At 40.0% G+C, this 18,615-nt stretch overlaps 1 protein-coding gene across 1 annotated transcript in view; it reads right to left on the bottom strand.

Annotated features, from left to right (window-relative positions):
- The window catches only part of LOC110956356 (dynein, axonemal, heavy chain 7), an 86,376-nt gene that overhangs the window by 19,944 nt on the left and 47,817 nt on the right, over positions 1-18,615 (bottom strand). Inside the window, 27 exon segments of the mRNA XM_022201760.2 lie at positions 1,085-1,279; positions 1,582-1,708; positions 1,929-2,264; positions 2,379-2,512; positions 4,446-4,636; positions 7,085-7,225; positions 7,228-7,238; positions 8,100-8,263; positions 9,851-9,987; positions 9,990-10,035; positions 10,426-10,484; positions 10,487-10,571; positions 10,574-10,607; positions 10,994-11,303; positions 11,306-11,339; positions 11,448-11,543; positions 11,545-11,633; positions 11,636-11,744; positions 11,746-11,779; positions 11,989-12,218; positions 12,418-12,663; positions 12,940-13,010; positions 13,013-13,565; positions 13,791-14,010; positions 14,898-15,024; positions 16,402-16,570; positions 16,748-16,903. Coding sequence (XP_022057452.2) covers positions 1,085-1,279; positions 1,582-1,708; positions 1,929-2,264; positions 2,379-2,512; positions 4,446-4,636; positions 7,085-7,225; positions 7,228-7,238; positions 8,100-8,263; positions 9,851-9,987; positions 9,990-10,035; positions 10,426-10,484; positions 10,487-10,571; positions 10,574-10,607; positions 10,994-11,303; positions 11,306-11,339; positions 11,448-11,543; positions 11,545-11,633; positions 11,636-11,744; positions 11,746-11,779; positions 11,989-12,218; positions 12,418-12,663; positions 12,940-13,010; positions 13,013-13,565; positions 13,791-14,010; positions 14,898-15,024; positions 16,402-16,570; positions 16,748-16,903 — 4,104 coding nt within the window.

Genomic DNA, 18,615 nt, shown 5'->3' on the forward strand with positions numbered 1-18,615 from the left:
GATCAGCAACTTCCAGAAAAGTTACCAATCCCACGGCTTGTCAGGCCAAGAGACTGCAGGACGTTTTTTGGCTCGGGGTGCTCGCGTCGCTCCCCGACCACGGCCTCCATAGCCTGCCTGACGGCTTCGTTTAGATGCCCGACCTCTGGAGGAAGATTGGGGCGTCTGGGACATACTCTTCGTCAGAGGAGTCATGCAATTCTGAACTCTAGATAGAAATAAATAAACAATGGAACACATATACACGCGTAAATGCACTAAGTTTGATAAACAACGTCATCGAGAGGGATACACGAGTGTAATCACATATTGAAACTTTACTCGTTCGTCCTAGCAGATTCATGTTATTTTGGTATTAGGACAAGTTAGACTCAATACAGCATTCTAACGTAATTCCTTTATTATTTACTAAATGTACTAAATGTAGAAGAGTGGAAAACAGCAAAACAGGTAAGATGCTGCAGCACTCCGGGCACTCCTCTCATGTGCTGCGCGCGTGCACAAATAATGGGGCTAAATCAGAGGGACGGTGGGACCAACAGTGTTTTGGGAGACGCTGCGATTCAAACTCCGGACAGCAGCTTTAAGGGCATGAATGAATTATTGTCATGAAAAAAAAGCCTAAATGTATAATTGACTGAAACATAGAGATACGATTTTAGGGATTTAATCTATGACCAGAGGCTGATTTAAAGGCCAGCAGACTGTAGCTATTTGTGTTATCTTGTGATCTAACACCTTGTCAAATGTGACCCAGTTCAAACTTTTAACCTCCTTAACTGCTAGCTACAGTCACATTTCCAGCCAAAAGTTAACACAAATCCTACAATAAGGCATCAGCCATATCAAATCACTCATCAATTTAACCATCATATTTTGTAGAATTTACATAGTTTCTTCACCTGTTAGTTATCTTTTTTTAATTATTTTTCTTTTAATGTTGATTTTTTTGGTAGACTGTGATTCACAATGAACAGGAGGATACCAAGCCCCCTCTTCCTTGTCATAACAGAAACATATACACCACCCATAGAAAAAAAACCTCATCCAGACCAAGCATGTAGATGTATGTAATGAAACTCACCGAGCTGTCATAGACCTGTTTCCACTCATTTCTGAGGGGAGCCATGTCACGACGCAAACCTTTGAAAGATTCAATCTCATCAAGGCGACATATCTCGTCCCAAGACTTCTTGGGGAGCCAAGTGCAGGGATTAGAGTATGGGTTGTCCAGGCCCACACCACCCGTTAGAAGGAATCGCCACTCCCCCTCATCCACCTAAAATGATAAATATCATCATGTAGCTATTAAAGTGTTAACACAGCTGCCAGGACTTTATGATTAAGTAGATTAATGGTTGACAATTTGGGGGATTTCTCTGGAGGAAAATTTGATGCAAATTGCAAAAACATGATGTAGATAATCTAACGCAATCCCTGTGAAGACTAATTCTGGAAAATGACACTAACCGGCTTGTTTAATTAGCTGATCACTAACAAACTAAGAAAAAAATATGGGGTGTGTTCTCAAGCATCTATGGTTTGTGTTGCAAATGTGTGCAGGGATGTGTACATTCCTACCAGCTTGTTGTGCATGAGCAGATTTACACTGAGGCAAAAGGAAAAGAGCAGCTTATCCTTCTCAAACAGTGAGCGGCACACATTGACATATAGTGTGTAGGTAAAGTGGTCTCTCAGGATTTGAAGTCTGAAAAAGATACACATACTAGCTTTTTAATAATCTTGTGTAGTGGAGCAGAAATCCCAACAGAACTCAAAAACTCATTCACACTCATGCACTATTACTTGCATTAAATTCATTTTTTATAACAGTTTACTAAGGAATTTTCTGAGTAAAGAAACCATAAAGCAAAGGTTTGGTTACTTGAAATTAGTATTTTACTAGTACATTAGTCAGGCCTACTTACCTCTGCTCCAAGTCGTCACTCTTGTCTGAGCCATCAATGGAGCTGATGAAGAGGTTAATAAACCAGGTGAGGGAGTATTGGTACATGGGTTCAATGTTGGCCAGGTCAGCAATAGAGAAGAACAAGATGGCAGAATGCACAGCAATGGGTGTGTAGCCCATGCGGGTCTCATCAATCTTCTGCTCAGTCACCTCAGCCACAGTCTGCTTCTTTGTGATTTCATTAGCTAAAGTCTTGGAGCAGGAGAGAATTTTGACGGCTTTCTCATCCTCTAAAATGTTTCCCTTGGAGGAGGAGAGTATCTCTAAGATTTCATCCTCAATCTCCTTCAGTTTTCTGACAAAAATGAAAGTACAACTTAACATGTCTGCAGTTTTCACTGTAAGGAAGGAGACATTTTATTTGATTGGTTGAAATCATTTGATCTGGGTCTGGTTGCTGCTACTGTACCTTTTATTCTCTGCTCCCTGTAGAATGAGAGCCTGTTTCTCTTCTTCCAGGTCGGGTCTCTCCCGAGCCACCACAATGCCGAGGAGCTGGTCTTGGATGCCCTCTGGGGTGATCATGAAGTTTAGCAGGGTCACCTATGCCACACAGTATACACACACAGACATACAGTATACAGACATAAACAGGCACAAATAAATATGTATGCTTGTATGTATAGGGGCTGGTGTTGTCTTGGCAAACCCCTTATCTTGGCATTGATGCTGTTCTCCCCACTAACCTCCTACCCAGTCAGTTACAACAACCACTCCAGCCTTGGCAAAGCACAGGTAGGATGCATTTACTTTCCCCTCCCCATTTCTGTGCAAAGGTGTTGCAGCAAAAAGTGAAGGAGTGTCTTTTACCACAGCCATAGTAGAACCTGCTTTGCACTTACCCAGAGGTTAAAAGCTTATATCTGCTTATCTGCTATCTACTCTCTGCCCTAATAAACGAGTGCACTTCTCCGGGGCCTAATTCCATTTCTATTGATGCCGTGAGACCCACTCAGCTGGTGGTAAAGACTCAGAGCCCATATAAATCTCCAGTTTGTCCTTTTCACACATACATCCTCATTCTTCGCCTCCCTTTGTCCCTCGGGCTGCTTAAGGGCTGGTTTTCTAGATGCTCACCCTCTTGTATGTGGAACTATTGCATTTCAAATATGGTTTAATGAGAAGAATGGATCCCGAATAGTGTACTGTACTGTAGGCAAAAAAAAAGTAGTTTAAGCAAAGGGGGGGGGGGGGGGGGGTTGAGCCAGTTGTGAAAAATGAGTTGAATCAATCTAATAGCTGCCCATAAAGAGCCGGGCTCCTGCAAATAGATGCTTGAAATGTGATCTTCGGTAATGCTTTCCAACCCCTTGCCTCTCTGTAATGCAATTTCCTTTAATGCTCCTTTTCTTGGAATACTTTTTTTTTTGGGAGGGAGGGGTGGAAGCGGGCGGCTGTGTTCTATTGGGAAGGTGATATCAGTGAACAAAGATTCACTGTGTTGCTGAGGTAAAAATATGCTGTCATTTGAGCAGTGTGATACAATAAGAAGCCAAAGAGGAAAGGCAGTGCTCATGTATCAGCAGAGAAAAAAAAACAGATTACAAACATTTTGTAACTAAATTAAAAAAAAAAAAAAATCACATAAAAGAAATGAAGCCCCAGTTGTGAAGCGTGATATATTGTATTTTGACTGATGGGACTTTGCCTAGTACATTTAGCCTCCTTCATCAAAACAACCTGTAACAATGTACAGGTTCCATAGGACGAACAGAAAATTCAATGCCAACATGGCATTTACAAATGATCGATAAAATTAAGTGTTCCGAAAAGAAATTGTGCTGTTTGGTATTATTGTTTGTGACGAAAATTATATTTTGAAGACAAAGGAATGCACATATTGGTGTTCATTCCTGTGAGTGCCTGTATTTTATTATTCCTCTCTGTTCTGGCAGAAGCTGTGTTGTGGAAGATACATCTATCCTTGGCTGCGGTAAAGAGTACCAGCTCCATCTGCGTGGAAGGAGCTGCTAGAGAAAGCATGGGAGATTGCACAAGGCTCATTACAACAACACTGACACCTGCTGCAAACAGCACCAGTGTGTGCCTACCGTCAGGAAATGCTCTGCTATGCTTTGATGACTAAAGGTACGTGTGGGTTCATCTTGGTCTGAGAATGTTTGTGTGTGGTGTGGGTGTGGATAGAGGTTGCAGCAGGGTGTTTGGCACTGATATGCATTTGAATACTGGCACTCTTGTTGTTTTATCCCTCTTGTGAAATTGGTGGCATTCCATTATGCAGCAATGAAACTGCTGCAAATCCACATTGTTCTAATTAAAAAAATTTTGCCCAAAATCAAACATCTCTCTTGATGAAGTACATATTTTTAAGTGTTGTTACAGCAAAAATGATAACAGTACAATGTCTAAATATTATAATCACTGCATTTCCATGGTAATAATCAAGTGTTTCTAGAACTTATAACTAGGTATTAAAAGTTATAGCAAAGTCTGAGGCTATTTTCCTTTACAGTACCTTGACAGAGGTCTCAGGCAGATAGTGGGGGTTAGGTAACTTGGTGGTGATGTAGAAGCGAAAGTCAGGAGCATATTCAATAGTTGAATCTCCTAGACGGATACATATGGCACCACCCTGTTTAAAGGTCTGTCTAAGCAGCAATGGCTCCAGGATGGGGTCCAGCTCCTCGCCGACATTCTCCAGCAGCACTGAAAGAAAATGTTGAAATTAATGTTTTCTAACATAACAGCTGATGTGTTCTTTTTCAGTAGAGACCTGTCGTTATACATACTCTTTTAAAAATAACCTCAGTTGGGCGCTATTTAATTGTCTTCTTTTGACCAGCTCTGCCTCAACATGAGGTATTGCACAATTTCATATTGTGCAGCTAGACAGCTGGCGAAGACAAAATGTTTCCCCACAACAACCCTCAATCTTATCATTGTATTGGTTTCCAATTTTTTTTAATGCACCAGTTTGCCAGCTTGGTAGATCTAGATCCGAGTGCTACTACAAAGCTATTTCACAGGCCGGAGTAACAAAGGATAATATGCTTTTATTCTACTGGATTCCGGCTCTGGAACAGCCTTCCAATTACAATTTGGTAAGCTAATATACATAAAAGTCTATTTTTCCAGAAAATTATTGATAGAATTTCTTTGTCCTGTTTGATTAAATAATTCTCTTGTTTTTTTGTTCTATTTTCCTCTTGTAATTTCAGTGTATTATTTTGAATTGCGTTCAGGCTTACAGATTTCATGCCGCATTTATTTCACGTAGGCTACTTACTTTATACCACTGGGGCCAATTTCCTGCCTGTAGAAAGCACTTTGGATCATCTTGCTTAAAAAATGTTTTTTTTTTCAATTAAATAGATGATATTCATATACCTGGAACGGCACAGTGAGAGAACCTTCCCCACCACTAACGTTAATACCTCATGTGGAAACCCATTTTAGCTGTACTGCTATATTGTAAAATTTGTATGTATGGTAGAGCTATAGCACTTTCATATTATGAGTTACAAGATGAATTAAAGCTGACTCTAAGTTGAGCTTTCTGTGATGAGTGCTTTTATTGCAGCCCAAAAAGCTCTATGGACAAGGACATGCACGTGCAATATCCAGAAATCAGTGAAGCATGTAAAACACTACAAGATACAAATGCTTTATTCCCATGACCTCATTATTAATGGGTTTTCACATTGAGTATGGTAATGCTATTCTCATGTTTAGAACATTAGTCCATCTATAATTGACATCATGCCGTTAGGTAGTAACTAAGTTCTTATGCAGCTTTCAAAGGCAGTGATAGCTGATGAATTTTCTCTAATATAGTTAACCAAATCAGGTCTACCCTTCCCAAAATGATTTGGAGCATCACTGTAGTAAACACATCAATATTGCAAATATTTTTGCAAATGTAAAAGCACTTCCTATTATTTCATAAATGCATGCCTCGCTCAAGAGATTTGACAGGAAGAGATCAGTTCAATCATGCTAAAAGAAAGGGCAGTAGTACATCATGTGGATTATAGGCTGCTATACAAACAGCAAGAAACCTTAAAACTGCAAAATAAGAAAACAGGCAATGAAGGGTGAAACTGAACCCTCTGGGGACTATTTTGCACCCTGCAAGGACAAGGCACTCTGAACTGTTCGCCTTGCAGTCTGCCAGTAAGCAAAGACCCGATGGATGGCTGAGTCGGGTCATTATTTAGATGTCTTTTTAATGGCTGTATAGTTCGCTGTGTTCCCAGCTCTAATTCCTCTCTTGATGTTCCCTCTTATGCGCCCTTAGATTCATATGAGAGGACAAAAGTACAAGTATTTTGCTTGAGCTGCCTTTTATGTTGTGTGCTTTTGAAAAGAGATGGTGGGGTGTATTCAGAAACCAGCTTGTGGATCAAAAGGTCACATCCACACAGTAGCACTATGGATTGAATGCTGTTCCACTTCAAGGCCATAGGGTGAAAAAAGAAGATAGACTCTTAAAAAAAAGCACATCTGCCTACACGTGTCAATTTGACCCTTTTAATTGGCAAGAAAATGGTAAGAGCAGAAAATATAATTGATTTCTACTGGGCTTTATGTGAGATATATACATATATGTATATATATATATATATATATATATATATATATATATATGTATGTATATATGAAGAGTTCATTTGCAAAACAGATGACTCCGTTTTGATACATTTTCAGAAAACTTTTTTTTATTGGTTACTTGATATAATATCAATCAAACTGAAGTTGAGTGGATTTGACTCAGTAGAAAAATACATGACAAAATAGAGAAAAAATAAATTATTAGTGTTATTATTATTCTCAAGTAAACAATAAAAATGAGTTTTCTTAAAATTTATAAAACGAAATTGCAAATGAACTCTTCATATATATATATTACTTTGACATACTAATGCAGTAGTTCTGAATAAAGGCTCACGAGCTGAAATATGTCATATCTGAATTCTTCCTCTGCAGAACAGGGAACAAAGGAGAGCAGGATTCTTTGCACAGCAACAACAAGTCTTTGTGGTAAAGAGAGACCTCAGCAGGCAGGAACAGGAATTGCAACAATGTGGGTAAGGCGCGCACACTGACAAGACAGCAACAGCAGAAGCATTAAACTAGAGAAATCCTTGTGTTTACCTGGTGTGCCAAATTGGATGCAGTTCTCCAGAGTGCGCACGAAGTCAGCATCACTCAGCTTAATAATATGCAAGTTGTTGGCCTTCTCCATGTTTTTCACCCACTTGTTGGCCTGGCCTTGGGGATCGATCATCAAAGGCACCGCCTGGAGTTACTACAAACACACACACACACACATTCACAGAGTGCTGACTGATCAAAAGGTGCTGCCTTGTCAGAGTGAAAGAGCCTCGTGTAATTGCAACTTGTGAAAGGTCCTAGCAGCAAGGTGGGTATTGCAGGACAAGAACTGAGACGTAAGGAGCAGCTTAGACATAAACATTCAGACAGAGTACAGTTACATAACCAACAGTTTGATAACACACCTGAGGCCTTTGTAGTATGGTTAAAAATTTTTTTGCTCTTGTTAGACCAACAAGAAGATGTCAATTGAATTGAATAGAAGTCGATTTTATTCATATAAAAATAAATTGTAACGTGATTAATTTAGAGAACTTTACATTGCAAGGTCAAGCTCATATTACTTTTTAACTGTACCACAAGTTTGAACCAGGGCAGTTATGTTGTAGCCTCTTATTTAAACTGACTGGCAATGACTAATCTAATCCTGAGCCTTTGTTAATCTACCAATTATCTTGGTTTCAAAAACATACAACTGCAATGCATTTAAACAGTGTAACCCATTCCTTATGCACACTGAGGGACATAAAAAAAGTAAACAGCAGCGAGCAGTTTCAATGAAAGCATTCATGCACAGAGTAAGAAGAGGCCTCCTGGGTTTAAAAAAACAACTGACTTTCTTTTTCTCTATCCCAGCTACAATTTGCAGGTGTACGACAGCTCTGAAGAGCAGCTTTTGTGAAAAGTGTGTTTGAAGTTCAGTTTTCGGTTTCAGTTGATATTTCCACTGACATTTGTTAATGTGTTGTCGAAATTCTGTGTAGATTTTCGTGACAATAATTCCAGTACAGGTTTCCTATAACATGCAATAATGAACATTATCTTCAGTACTCACGAGATTATGATACCGTTGTCTATGGAGAAAGTGTCTGATGGTAGGCCAGCAATGGTCCATGCACGAATCTTTACGGGATCGCCCAGTGAGTTCATGAGAGACATGGAGGAGGAGCATGGGATTTCTCTGCTTATACAAAGATTCATCCATTCCTCTGTCTGTTTCTGCACAGGAGCACATTAATGCTAATTAGTTCATTTCCACTTTTCTACATACAAAGAAGCAAACACACACACTTCCCTGCAAAGAAATAAAACATGCTAGTAAACATTTTAGCATATCCAGACATATTACAAAAAAGACTAATGTTGTTTATAAAGTATTCAGTCCCCTTTGAAAGTTCTCCTTTTCTTGCTTTTCAATATTTAATCACTGTCATTGTAATGTGGCAGTTGTGACAAGTATTTGCAAAAAAGACTCTTTTATATCAAAGTGAAAGCGGATTTCTACAAAGTAATGTCAATTATTTCAGAATATAAACATAAAATGAAGTAAAGTGATTGCATAGTTATTCATGGAAAATGAATCATGCAGGAAATTGTATCTCCTAAGTCAGTTCTCTTGCAGATGGCTTTCCTTCATGACTTCCCTATACTTTGCTGCATGTATTTTACCATCCAGCCTTTACAAGCCTGCTGCCAGGAAGCATCCCCACATCATGATGTTGTCACCACTATGCTTCATGGTGGGGATGGTGTGTTTGTGTTGATGAGCAATAAATGAAGCCTGCCAAAGATAGTGTGTAGTCTTATGGCCACGAAGCTTAATTTAGTGTCATCAGACCAAAGAACATTCTTCTCGTCTCCCACATGCCTTTCGGTGAACTTTAGTGTTTTGTTTTTTTTTCGGCAGAGGCTTTGTCTTTGCCACTCTCACCATAAAGCTTTGACTGGTGAAGACTCTTGGCAATTGTTTCTCTGTTTCTCATCCGTTTCAGTCGCTGAAGCTTCTAACTCCAGAAGAGCACAGGTGTCTTGGTAGCCTCCCTCAGTAGTATCTTGCATGATCAGGTTGTTCTGCTCTAGTCATATTTGTCCATATGCCACATTTCTTTCATTTATAACTATACTCCAAGGCATATTGAGTGAATTGGAAATTTTCTTGTATCCATCCGCTGACTTATCTTTTTCAATATCCTTTTCATGCTTGGAGTGTTCTTTTGTTTAATGGTCTAGATAAAGCCATGAATGCTGATTCACCACTGACTGGTACAGGTGCCTTTATACTACAGTCACTTGAGACTCATTCACTGCAATCAGAAGGTCTCCAATTGCTTATTTCAGATTTTATGTTTTTAATTACCTGACATAAGTTAGCAAAAATCAGTGTTAACTTTGACATGATGCACACAATCCATGAGAATGCTTTATTTCCATTTTACATTCACAAACCCAACCATGTGCAAGAAAATGACCCAATTCAACACTCTTCCATTCACTTTTGTGACAGAGTGATCCGGTATGTGACCGAATATAAAAGATTAGGGCAGTGTTTTTGGAGACATTTGAGGTTAGCAGGAGGAAAAATCAAAAGTGCCTTGGGTAAATCAAAGTATCTGCGTTTCACCAAAATGCTCTTAAGCATCATAGATCTGAAACAGTGCTCAATAGACACTCTATTGATTGTCCTCAGTAAAAAGAAATCATCAGCCTTACAGTTACTGGGAATGATAACTCCAAATGTTAACTCATCTTCTAGTAATATGCTGTTACTATCTATATCACATGTGCTACTTCCTCATTTGTCTGTACCTGTCTGTAGCTGGAGGTGAAGGCTCCCCAGGTAGCCACTATGCCTGCTGAGATGAGGATGTCGCCGGTGAGGTTATCATAGAGCTTTGCCAGCTTGAAGGCCATTTCATTCCAGCGAGTCTTCTCTCCACCAAGTCTCCAATCAGCTGCTCAGCTCGCTCTAGTTTCTTACGGCACAGATCCACCTGGAGGGTACCATTTGAGAGATAAGAGAAAATGTGTTGCACTATGGTGGTTTTCACAGGTCAAGGAACTAAGTCCAGATCATGTTTGCCAGAGCAAATTGGTGTGATTCAGTCACTAACTTGCACTGACTGTTGAATGGGCTCAATGGATAATATTTTCCAGAACGTTCCTGTCAGTGGCACATCATCATCTTTGTTAAAATGTTTTCCTGGGTCTTGCTTATTGTATATAATATGGAAAACCTTTGAAATGTCAGCTACTTAGCTCCACACACACTAACCATATCCGCTGGCCATTAAAGAGAGACTCAAAGTATTTCAGTGATCAAACTGTAAAGAAGATTACTTTTTAACACCTGAAATATTACACACGGATATACAATTGCAGACCTGATTCTCCAAGTCAGCTTTCTTGTTTTTATTAGCATCCAAAGTCTCCTGAAGTTTTTCAAGTTATCTTGGACTTCTTTGAGGGCAGTCTGCTTTTTATTTAGGCTCTCCATGGCCACTCGCAGGTTCCCCTCTGCCTGTGCCAGGCTTTCTCTTTCTTTGGAGCCACCACCTTGGCCACTCTGAAAGACACAAAGCATTTCATTTCAAGAATCTACATTCAAAAGGTAAATAGCACTTCAGTCCATGTATTCCTGGATAGGCTGGATTTACTTGACATGTGTGAATAAAGGTGAAACAAACCTATGATAAATTGGATAATATTGTCAAAGCTTTTTATACAATTGAATATGCCCTAAATCTTACTTCATCTATAGAGATGTACTCAGTTTTACATATTAAGTTGAAACTAACAAATGAATCTAATATCTAATCTTAATCAGGTTTGCCAACTACCTCCCTCATTGCATTAGAACCATAGATGATACATGGCATAATATATAATCTGATCAAATTGATCTGATTTAATATTATGTGATTATGTGAGGAGGAGAGGAACATCACTTACTTGTCATACTTGTCCATGGCACAAACCCACTTACACATGCCTTCAGCTGCAGTTGATGCAGTTCTAATCTTCTCTGGTACAAAGTCAGGGTTGGTAATGTACTTATTGCGGATTATGGCGATGACATTTGGTGGGATGTTGTCCTTATCATACTCATAGAGGCTCTGGAGAAACCTTATGTCTCCCAGAAGCTTTTTGGCTGGACCCCAAAAGTCCTCTACTTTTTTACCAGTGCCTGATGGATCCAGCACACGATCTGGCTTGATGCCTTTGAGAATACAAATTGCCTCCATAACCAGCTTGACAGCTGTGGCGGGGCTTTCATGGCCTTCACCAGCGTGACATCCTGTAGATAGAAACACAAATCACTATTCTACTCCAGTATGCCAAGCCTTTAACCCAGATCTCAAGGGTATTGTTTTACATTAGGAAGAAACCATATTGCTGCTTTTACCTTAGGGGTGAGAGTATTCAGTGCAGCCAGGGCTGCCTCTAGGATCGGCATGGCTTCAGCTAATTCTGCATCACACTCATCTTTGATGGCCTTAGCAAGCCATTGCTTGTTCGTTGGCCATGGCTTCATCCATTTTCACCACCTTCTCCGTCTCAGCCACCTCCACAGATTCATGTTCAATCACCTCATCATTTCATCTACGTCTTTGCTAGCCACAAGCAGCTGTGGCTGTAGAGCCTCTAGTTCAATTTGCATTGTAGCCACTTGATCTGTTGCTGACTCTAACTTTTCGAGACCAAACCTCATAGCGTTGTTTCAGGTTCATCACCTCACTGGGAAAAAGACAGATTTAGATAAAATGCTTACACATAGAGACTGAAATTTGACTTTTGTGGCCCTTGACTTGTGACATCCTGATCAAGTCTTTGTCTAATATCAACTTTTGAGACACAACCAATTTGATCTCAAATCTAAAAATAGCATCTTCAGTAATAAAACATAAAATAAACATAACTACAAATAAGATATAATTTGACCTTACGTTCTTTTTCTCTTCAGCAAGGCTTTAAATGTTGAAATGAGCTCAAGGTATGAAGTTGGAGTGACGTAGTTGTGGCGCTGCAACTCATTCAAAAAGCGGACTGACAGCTCAATTGCTGAGGTGTGGAAGCTCTTGCACATGTTGATGCAGCCTACTCGAGCCTCATCCGTCATCTCAACGTCCTCAAGGAAGCGGCAAGCCACTGCCTGCAGGGCATCCTCAGGCCAGGTCTAACAAGGCAGAAAATATGTTATCCTGCCATTGTGCTGCCAGAAATAGTTTGTTTTAATCTCTGCTATGGTTTACTAGCAATTTCATCAGTTACTGTTGAATGAAGCTCAAAATAGTCTGTTCAATGGTTAATTTCTAAAGAGACACTTTGATGGGGCCCACAGAACACCAGAGCACATGCAACATACATACACTCACCTGGAACCAGTTAATGGTGCAACAGTTAATGAGAGCAGGGAAACGTCTCAAGCGGTCCCTGAAGGCATCTCCAATGGGACTCATGGCCAACACCACGTGGAGCTGTGTGCGACAGCGCTCTAAAAACATGTTGAAAAGTGACAAGGGGCTGCCATCTGTCTGCTTGTCACGTTCACGCTGCCGGTCCAGCACACGCATTCGCTCACAGATTTCTTGCTTCTCATCAACTGCAAATAGGTTAGGCACCTAGAAACAACCAAATGATTACATGTTTGCAGCTTTTTACCATCTATCTACCCACATCCATCTATCTAAACATGTATTCATCAAGCATTCATCCATCTTTCAATGTCTCCACACATTCATCCTTCATCCATACATTTTTTATTTATCCAATCCTTCAACACTGATCAATTTTCTTATATGTTATCTATACCTCAACTCATCTATCAATTAAGGTACAGTATTTGTTTTTCTCTTGATTCTTAAACCCTTTTCCATGCTTCCTTCCATTCACTTTACCTCACCAGTGTTGAGCAGGTTGCCAATGTCCTCGAGGAATGACTCCATTTTGATTTGAGAGTCTGTAAAAGGAAGACACCATGAGCTTCCCCCTCTGCGGACTTCCTCATGATTAACTTTAGGTCGTCGTGCCATTCAGTGGTTCCATAGGTCTTGGAGATTTCGACCTGGAAAAGTTCAGACTCTGCCATGAAGGCAGCCAAACGAGTGAGAGACTGACGCCCACTCCCACCCACCCCCACCAGCAGGGCGTGGCCACGTGGCTGTTTGAGGATGCGGGAAATGCGGCACACATGCTCGATGGCAAAACGGAAGAGCACCAGATTCATCGGTGCTTTACTGATGTTGTTGAACTCCTCCAGATGTGACTCCACCACCTGACGTAGCTGGTCTAGGTTGTGTACTTCGCAGTAGCTGCGGTCCTCACCCTTGGGGTCGTGGAAGTTGCAAAACATGAGGCTGCGCAGGTCATCGTCAGTTACTTTTCCGTCATGGTCCTGGTCCAGATGCTGGAATAGCTGATGAAAGTTTTCCTTCATGTGACTCTGAGACACGACCTGTAAATAGTTTACAAGCCAGGACCGATCTGTGTCATGGACCAGTCGATCGTAGTATACCCTGAGGACCTGAAGATTAACAAGGGAGGAGTCAGAGAGATCTACAGAGATATAAACACAATCAGGGTGACAAATCTAGCTCTTAGTGCAACAAGTAACAGGAAGATGTTACTTTGACTAAAGCTGCTATATAATATAAAGTAAATCAATTTTTGTGTTTTCAGGATCTTTTTTATTTTACTTTAGTTATGCAGCTCTTAGGTGCTTTATATTGTTTATTGTGTGCAACGTTACCTCATGGACCCAGAGACGTTTAATGACAGATGGTTCATCTGTAGTCTCTGGTCGCGACAGGCAGATGCCCTGGATGACCCGGGAGACATCACGCAGATTGAACAAGTAATGGGACTTTGTGGGGGTTGGTAGCAAATTCTTGGTGGCCTCCTGGTACACTGACATGGTGCTATTGACGATTTGAGAAGTCAGGGCCGCAAATGAGTTGGGGAAGGAAAACCTGTGGATAAAATGGTTGATTTATTGTTCAGATTCCGTTCGGTTTCTCTCGTACAGTTTAGTTAGGAGAATGAACCAGTAATGGATTTGCTGTATTAACTAAACATGTAGCCTATATAATATAGACTGTATTATCAAGGATTTGTGTTCCTATCATTAGCATTCACAACATGACACCAAATGCAAAGGAAAAAAAAATCAAAATGTGTATCTTTTTAAAATGCAGGTGATATCTCTGTGTGCATGAGTGCTTGGGTAGATTTGAAACCTGTCCAAAAGATTTGATTGCTTTAGGGCTTGTGGTCTCTGAGGTAAACAATGTAGCAGGGCAAGAAGAGACAGGGGAAAAGAACACCTTTAATCCTCTAATTATTGACACAAAAACTGATGTATAGAATAATTTTTGGTAACTGCCACTTCTCCTTCCTACTCTTGCAATAATTACAGCCTTGGCAGCCACAACTGTCTTTGGTATGTGATAATTTACAATCTTTTCTATTGCTATAAACAACTTAATGCTTCACACTGAAATTCAAAAGGTGAGGCTAATAAAGAACCGGCAGCTCTGTCTGTATTACTGGTATACCGGGCTTTGCAAAAGTTCTGTTACACTTGCAAAATGCAAGCAAAATGAACACAAAGATTTTTTGGTGCAATAAGATAATTTTTATTTTCCAAATATTTCAATATATGTGTTAATGATAATATTAATCAGAAATGTAGCCACCCAAAAGTTTTATCTTATTGCACCAAAAAATCTTTGTGTTCATTTTCGTGAATGTCTCACCAAGTGTAGCAGAACTTTTGCAAAGCCCGGTATGTACAGATTTGGTCATGATAATTCCTAAACATATGCATACATGCAAGTTATATGTTGAGTATAGTTACCGTATGGTGAAATGCCAATCCATGATTCTGGAGAAGATTGTATACATGGTCTTCTCATTAAAATGATTAATGGTGATTACGTTGAAGTGACGCAGGTACCGAGGTGTTACAGGGTTCCGTCCCCCACCTAAAAACAAGCAGGACAAAGACTTAAAACCCTATTCTTGAACAGAGATAACACTTTGAATAGGTGTTTTTCAACCAGTGATCATAGTACTCCCACTCAGTACCCAGGTATTTATGGTACTCAGTAACTATAGGCAATATTTTCATACACGTAGGCATCCACATTCTGTCTCTGAAATTTTTTTTCAAACTGGTGTACTAAAAGCTCTTTTTGTGCCATTCTATTCCTCTCTATTTGAATATTATTATACTTTTAAAGTGTACAAATGTGTTAAAGATGACCCAACAACCATGGCATTTGTCAGAGATGATATGTTAAAGATTGCCTTCCATGCTCTAAGTGCAATGATATTTACTAGGTAACCTCATACTGCATTAAAAGCATTTTTCCCACATCTATAGAACACTGTAAAACTTGTTATAAGTGGCTGATTGATTGGTTGCTGCATAACAGGCAACAACACCACTCAATGTTGCACACTGCACACAGGGACAGCGAAACACTTATGTTTCATGGCATCCGAGTCTTTATGACTTACAAGGCCACTTGAATCAATAGAGTCTACTGAAGATACCTTTTCTGTGGAGTTTTACAGTCAACAGCTAGTTCTAGCTCCACTGCTGACATATTTGTTCTACCAATATGAACAGGGACAACTGAAACAGCACTAATCGCGGCTGGAGACAAAACTTTACACTGGCAAACACAATAACATTTTTAGCCAACTACGGTAATATCACAAGTCAACTCTGAAAGTATGACATGATTATACAACCGCAACATTTTAAGGAAGAACCACCAGACTGATAAACAGCTTCATTTCACAAGCAGTTAACTGTTGATCTGGTTTTTGGATCCTGGAGAAACGCCATCTCATCTGATATGATGACAATAAAGCTTCATTTGATTTTTTTTTCTATCTATTTTACTAGGGTTTGGATTCAGAGGTTACCACACCTATACAGACCTTAGAAAAACTAAACAACTGCCAGCTCAGGCAATAGCAGCAAATACTGTTGCAGTGTGGCCACCTGAGAGAGGCGCTCACCCCCTTTCTTTTGCAGCTGTCGCTGCCAGCTGCCCCAGTGGACAGAGTTGCTTTCATGTTTACACTTGTAGCTGCAGTCAAGGCAAAGGTGGCAAACATGTTCTTTTGTAAAAACCTTAAGGCGGTTTGGTGCATCACAAAACAGCAGGGAGTCATTTGTGACACTGACTCCAGAGTACTTGAGCAGCAGGTACACAACAGATGAAAAAAAATACTCTCCACAGATAGAAAACAGTCCACCATTTGTCAACCAATCAATCATCTTTGATAAACAATGGTGTAACAATATTTTTTCTAATAAACTTTAAGGTACCACAGCTGCAACTCACCAGGTGGTCCCATAGCACATATGGTCTGGATATCCACCAGGTTGATCATTGAGCAGTCCTTCAAGTCATACCAGTTCCAGTGGTCTAGCCACTGACGCAGCAGCTCCACAGGAGGCTGGGCACCATAAACTTCCCTGGCTGGCATGTTCACATCATCAACAAATACCACCTGATAAGATAAGAAACATTAGGATACTTGGAATGTACTCATATATTGTCTACTGATGTAAAACAATATGCTTTTGTGGTTTTTAGCATTTAATACGGTATGTCAAACTGTCAAAATAGAATGAGTGCACTCCGACAAAAATAGATGGCAAGTATGAAAAGGATAAATAAGCTGTACCATTTTCTTCCCAAGGGGAGGGCCAAACACTCCTTTGCGACGCTTATCTAGCTTGGACATAATAATGTTTTGGGTCTGGGCAGCTGTAGTCTGGGCGGAAAAGTTGATAAATAATGGGCTGTACACATCCTTCTGCAGCTGATTCAACAAGAAGTCCTGGGCAAGAGATATTTGAAATATGAACACAAACTATCATCAAAACTGACAGATTGGAAGTGCATTGTAAATGGCATACTTTCAAAATGAATTAATCAACCACACAATAATGCATAATTCTGACACTGCATGATAAATAAGAGATATTATCAAGAAAAGTGACACTTGACAAAAACATTGCTGTTGTACCCAGGAGAGAGTTTGTTCCATTAACATCAATGTTTATTGTGGGTTCAAAAACCTGAAGTGACTTTTGACGATCTGGAAATATCATGGACAGTATTCAACAAATAAATGTAATGAAGGTGTTAATAATTGCACACTTCAGAAAAGTGCTCATTTGGCTGAAAAGGCTGTAAAGTACTCTCATTCTCTCTACATGCCAAAAAATACCTTGTATAAGTAGAGTACGCACAAAATAGGCATTTCCAATTTTATCCTGACAAATGGCTGTGATAAGCTTCATAATGTAATTAAATGTGGCATTTGCTGAGTATTTCATTAGATAACAATTGGATCTCAGTTAATCCCTGAAAATGACTTTGAAATGAAGTGGGAAATTAGTTGCCCTCTAAGGACATGATCTAAAGTAATGTTATGCAGACCAAAATGGTAAAATCCATAATTTTTTCATTCTACACGAGAGACATAAGGACTTTACAGTAAAAGCTATAAGAAAAAGGGCCCTTTTGGATAAACTGTTAGTATGAACAAAAACTACATTATCTCTTCTGGGTTAAGAGCACATGCTCTTGTTTGCACTGTGTACACGTAAGCACAATGTTCATACGCATGCTTGTAAAATCATGTGAGTGATGAACTGCACAGTGAAAAGAGACATGTGATGAGAATGACCACAGGATGCAGCCGAAACGCATCCTCATCCTGCTGGCTAAATTATAAACCAGTTGTACAGCTTGTCTCTGTCATACTCCAGAGTAGTGTGGGGCAGGTGAAGGAGCCTAGTGTAAAGTTGTCTGACAGCACTACTGCGGGCAACGTGCCATTCGTATTCACATGGCCTGAGTGTCGGTCTTCCTTTATCACTTCTGCCAGATTTGGGATTCAGCCACGCTCTGCTGGTTGCGGCATGGGACAGAGCTGCTCCACCAAGCAGACAGGCAGGAAGTGGAGAACAAGGCAGGCTCCCCAGTGAGATGATCTCTATTCACCCCAGTGTCTCAAGTTTGAGCACACTAATGGATGAACTAATGAAGCAAAGGCTGGGAGGGGGGATTAGTCCTTGATATAAATAGCCAAAATTCTGCTGAGAGATACTCTGTATTCCTCCAAGGTGGCCGTTTTCACACCTGGGGTAGCTGTGTTGCCTCCAAATGATTTGTGTGCTCAGAGTACTTACTCCAGTCCAGAACTACACTTCTTAGAAATGAGTGTTCACTCGTTCAAGACGTGATGCCATGAATAGCATAGGCAGTGTTTTACTACCTATGAAAACACTAATTTAAATTAATTTCAGCATATATCACTGTCAATAAAGTAAATTAAAGCAAATCAAATTAGCTCACACTTATTGATAACCTGTGTCATTTTTGGCCACTTGCAGCACAATGGGCAAATGGTTTGATGAATTTGTTACAACTTTCTTTCCATCTTGTGCACAAGACTGTATAAGCATGAAGGTTTTGCATTCTAGCCCATGGTTTCCTGCTAATCAACTGTACAACAACTAGTGGTGGTAAAGGCAGAGAAAG

Source organism: Acanthochromis polyacanthus, chromosome 14 (genome assembly GCF_021347895.1).
Source record: "Acanthochromis polyacanthus isolate Apoly-LR-REF ecotype Palm Island chromosome 14, KAUST_Apoly_ChrSc, whole genome shotgun sequence".
NCBI lineage: Eukaryota > Metazoa > Chordata > Actinopteri > Pomacentridae > Acanthochromis > Acanthochromis polyacanthus.